Source organism: Salvelinus sp. IW2-2015, unplaced genomic scaffold, assembly GCF_002910315.2.
Source record: "Salvelinus sp. IW2-2015 unplaced genomic scaffold, ASM291031v2 Un_scaffold2080, whole genome shotgun sequence".
In the NCBI taxonomy this organism is placed as follows: domain Eukaryota; kingdom Metazoa; phylum Chordata; class Actinopteri; order Salmoniformes; family Salmonidae; genus Salvelinus; species Salvelinus sp. IW2-2015.
The window spans coordinates 1-5,372 of NW_019943421.1; the positions used below are offsets into that span (position 1 = coordinate 1).

A 5,372-nucleotide genomic window follows, 5' to 3' on the forward strand; every position below is an offset into this window, starting at 1 on the left:
TCCACTATAAAATACTATTGATATAACATGGATGTGGTTACTGTCCACTATAAATACTATGATATAACATGGTGTAGTTACTGTCCACTATAAATACTATTGATATAACATGGTGTGGTTACTGTCCACTAATAAATACTATTGTAAACATGGTGTGGTTTACTGTCCACTATAAATACTATTGATATAACATGGGTGTGTACTGTCCACTATAAATACTATTTGATAAACATGGTGTGGTTACTGTCCACTATAAATACTATTGATATAACATTGGTGTGGTTACCTGTCCACTATAAATACTATTGATAGAACATGGTGTAGTTACTGTCCACTATAAATACTATGATATAACATGGTGTAGTTACTGTCCACTATAAAATACTATTGATTATAACATGGGTGTGTTTACTGTCCACTATAAAATACTATTGATAGAACATGGTGTGGTTACTGTCCACTATAAATACTATTGATAGAACATGGTGTGGTTACTGTCCACTATAAATACTATTGATATAACATTGTTGGTTACTGTCCACTATAAATACTATTGATATAACTGGTGTAGTTACTGTCCACTATAAATACTATTGATATAACATGGTGTAGTTACTGTCCACTATAAATACTATTGATATAACATGGTGTGTTACTGTCCACTATAAATACTATTGATAAACATGGATCGTGGTTACATGTCACTATAAATACTATTGATATAAACATGGTGTGGTTACTGTCCACTATAAAATACTAATGATATAACATGGTGTAGTTACTGTCCACTATAAATACATATTGATATAACATGTGTTGGTTACTGTCCACTTATATCATACTATTGATTAACATGGTGTGGTTACTGTCCACATAAATACTATTGATATAACATGGTGTGGTTACTGTCCACTATAAATACTATTGATATAACATGGTTGGTTACTGTCCACTATAAATACTATTGAATATACATGGTGTGGTTACTGTCACTATCTATTGTATAACATGGTGTGGTTACTGTCCACTATAAATACTATTGATAGAACATGGATGTGGTTTACTGTCCACTATTGTACTGTTAACATGGTGTGGTTACTGTCCACTATAAATACTATTGATGTAACATGGTGTGGTTACTGTCCACTATAAATACTATTGATATAACATGGTGTGTTACTGTCCACTATAAAACTATTGATAGAACATGGTGTAGTTACTGTCCATATAAATACTATTGATTAACATGTGGTTTGTGGTTTACTGTCCACTATAAAAACTATTGATATAACATGGTGTGGTTACTGTCCACTATAAATACTATATTGTATTTAACATGGTGTGGTTTACTGTCCACTATATAATACATATTGATTGAACATGGTGTGGTTACTGTCCACTATATAATACTATTGATTGAACATGGTGTGGTTACTGTCCAACTATTGATAATAACATGGGTTGGTTACTGTCCACTATAAATACTATTGAATATAAACATGATGGCATGTGTGGTTACTGTCCACATATAATACTATTGAATAGACATGGTGTGGTTACTGTCCACTTAAATACTATTGATAAACATGGTGTGTGGTTACTGTCCACTATAAAATACTATTGATATAACATGGTGTTGTTACTGTCCACTATAAATACTATTAGATATAGAACATGGTGTGTTACTGTCCACTATAAATAATACTACTGAATGGATTAACATGGTGTGGTTACTGTCACACTATAAAATCTAATTTGAACTGATAACATGGTGTAGTTACTGTCCACTATAAATACTATTGATATAACATGGTGTAGTTACTGTCCACTATAAATACTATTGATATAGACATGTGTGGTTACTTCCACTATAAATACTATTGATATAACATTGGTGTGGTTACTGTCCACTATAAATACTATTGATATAACATGGTTGGTTACTGTCCACTATAAATACTATTGATATAACATGGTGTGGTTACTGTCCACTATAAATACTATTGATATAACATGGTGATGGTTACTGTCCACTTATAAATTACTATTGATATAACATGGTGTAGTTAACTGTCCACTATAAATACTATTGATAGAACATGGTGTGGTTACTGTCCACTATAAATATATTGATATAACATGGTGTAGTTACTGTCCACTATAAATACAATTGATAGACATGGTGTGGTTACTGTCCACTAAAATACTATTGATAGAACATGGTCTGTAGTTAACTTTCCACTATAAATACTATTGATACTATAACATTGGTGTGGTTATGCTCTCACTCTATTATACTTTATCCTGAATTTATTAACATGGTGTGGTTACTGTCCACTATAAATACTATATATAATCCATGGTGTGTTACTGTCCACTATAATACTATGTATGATATAACATGGTGTGGGTTACTGTCCACTATAAATACTATTGGATTTAAAATGGATTGTGTTGTTATCGTCCACTATAAATACTATTGATAAAACATGGTGTGGTTACTGTCCACTATAAATACTATTGATATAAACATGGTGTGGTTACTGTCCACTATAAATACTATTGATTAATACATGGTGTGGTTCATACTGTCCGCGTGATAATTTACTACTTAGCACTGATATAACATGGTGTGGTTACTGTCCACTATAAATACTATTGATATAACATGGTGTGGTTACTGCCCACTATAAATACTACTGATATAACATGGTGTAGTAGAGATAAACCAATATTCCTGTTCTGAAGAATAAATGACTAATCTTCTGTGATATTGTAACTTATGATTCTTTGTTTGGTTTCTATAACTGCTGTTATCCTGACTGAGAATGTCAAGTTTGTGTTGAATGAAACATTTAAGAAACGGGTTCTAATAACACCCTGAAAAGCCCAATACTTTATTTCAGATATTTATTTTATTTCACACATGGTACAGGTCTACCACTTCCTAACATCAACCCTGGTTCCTCTTCGGTCTTCTAGGAGAGGAAGGTTCGGACGGTGCCCTTGACCAGTCCTCTGCAGATGGGACATTTCCTCAGGGAGGGAGCGCACTCCTTACAGACCACCAGGTGACCACACGGGATGAACACCATGTTCACCTCCTTGTCCATACACACCTTACAGGTCCGCTCCTCCTGCAGCCGCCGTAGCTGCTCCTCCATCGGCAGGTCTGGAGAGGAGAAGGGAGAGATGCAAAGTGAAAAACAGGAAGGGAAAGAGGCCTAAGCAGTTCAACTGAAATGTCTTCCTGAATCAGAGAGGTGGAGGGAGGGGCTGCCATAATCAACGTCATCGGCGCCCAGCGAACAGTTGTTGTTGGTTAACTGCATTGCTCAAAGGCAAAACGGCAGATTTTTCCACCTTGCTGGCTCGGGATTCGAAACAACAACAACCCCTCGGGCCGTCAGTGTAATTTTGTAAATTATTGATTTCTACGGCAAGACGCATCATTAATCAAGAAAACCATGGCGCTCTCCCAGAAGCTGGTGCATAAAACCTGCCAATTCAGACAGAGGTGTAATGGGTTCACACTCAAGTATGTCGCAGAAATCTTACTTCCTTATTCAATTTGTTTTTTTTACTGCATCTTGGATATTGCACACAGATGCATCATTCATCCAAGTTTTGTCAAAATCGGGCCAGTGGTGTCTGAGATATCACGTGGGTTAGCTAGACCCATATCCTGAGCATGTGTGCCAAATTTCATTGGTGAGAAACAAAAGCATTCATAAAGTATTCAGACCGCTTCACTTTTTCCACATTTTGTTGCGTTACAGCCTTATTCTAAAATGGATGAAATAAATAAAAATCCTCAGCAAATCTACACACAATAATACCCCATAATGACAAAACAAAAACAGGTTTTTAGAAATTTTAGCAATTGTATTAAAAATAAAAACCAGATACCTTATTTACATAAGTATTCAGACCCTTTGCTATGAGACTGGATATTGAGCTCAGGGGAATCCTGTTTCCATTGATCATCCTTAATGTTTCTAAAACTTGATTAGAATCTACCTGTGGTAAATTCAATTGATTGGACATGATTTTGAAAAGGCACACACCTGTCTATATAAGGTCCCACAGTTGACAGTGCATGTCAGAGCAAAACAAAAACCAAGCCATGAGGTCGAAGGAATTGTCCGTAGAGCTCCGAGACAGGATTGTGTCTATGCACGATCTGGGAACATTGCCTAAAAACGTCTGCATCAGTGAAGGTCCCCAAGAACACGTTGGCCTCCATCATTCTTAAATGGAAGAAGTTCAGACACCAAGACTCTTCCTAGAGCTGGCCGCCCGGCCAAACTGAGCAATCGGGGGAGAAGGGCCATGGTCAGGGAGGTGACCAAGAACCCGATGGTCACTCTGACAGAGCTCCAGAGTTCCTCGTGGAGATGGGAGAACTTCCAGAAGGACAACCATCTCTGCAGCACTCCACCAATCAGGCCTTTATGGTAGAGTGGCCAGACGGAAGCCACTCCTCAGTAAAAAGACACATGACAGCCCGCTTGGAGTTTACAAAAGGCACCTAAAGACTCAGACCTAAGAAACAAGATTCTCTGGTCTGATGAAACCAAGATGTGACTCTGGCTGAATGCAAAGCATCACGTCTGGAGGAAACCTTACGGTGAAGCATGGTGGTGGCATGTCAACTTCAAAGTTTCTCCTACGTAAAAATAAAACTCCCAATAAATACAAATACAGCAGAAGAAAAAACAAACATTGTCCAATAAGAATGGACACATATAGGGCTCGGGTCCATCCCTGAGCTCGCTCTTTTGAGAAGGACAAAAATACCAGGAGTGACAAAAAATAAAGAATTTTCAGCAGCAGGGACTGGAGACTAGTCAGGATCGAGGGAAAGATGAACAGAGCAAAGTACAGAGAGATCCTTGATGAAAACCTGCTCCAGAGCGCTCAGGACCTCAGACTGGGGCGAAGGTTCACCTTCCAACAGGACAACGACCCTAAGCACACAGACAAGAAACGCAGGAGTGCTTTGGGACAGTCTCTGAATGTCTTGAATGGCCCAGCAGAGTGGACTTTGCCGGATTGACCCTGATCCAACATCTCTGGAGAACCTGAAAATAGCTGTGCAGCGACGCCCCCCCATCCAAACCTGACAGAGCTTGAGAGGATCTGCAGAGAAGAATGGAGAAACTCCCAAATACAGGTGTGCCAAGCTTGTAGCGTCATACCAAAGAAGACTCGAGGCTGTAATCGCTGCCAAAGTGTTTCAACAGAGTACTGAGTAAAGGGTCTGAATACTTATGTAATGTGATATTTTTTTATTTAAAAAAAATTAGCAAAAATGGCTGAAGCACTGTTTTTGCTTTGTCATTAGGGGGTATTTTGTGTAGATTGAAGTC

The 5,372-nt window shown here is 37.7% G+C and overlaps 1 protein-coding gene and 1 long non-coding RNA gene across 2 annotated transcripts in view; both read right to left on the reverse strand.

The window, feature by feature from the left end:
- Positions 1-61: 61 nt before the first annotated feature.
- On the reverse strand, positions 62-338 carry LOC139024962 (uncharacterized). Its single transcript, XR_011476357.1, has 2 exons — positions 287-338; positions 62-121 (listed from the first exon to the last, which is right to left on the reverse strand). It is a non-coding gene; the product is annotated as an uncharacterized lncRNA (long non-coding RNA).
- Positions 339-2,896: 2,558 nt separating this feature from the next.
- Positions 2,897-5,372, reverse strand: part of birc2 (baculoviral IAP repeat containing 2) — a 44,766-nt gene continuing 42,290 nt past the window's right edge. The window contains 1 exon segment of the mRNA XM_070439967.1: positions 2,897-3,172. Within this exon segment, the coding sequence (XP_070296068.1) occupies positions 2,979-3,172 (194 nt within the window). The 3' untranslated portion in view covers positions 2,897-2,978.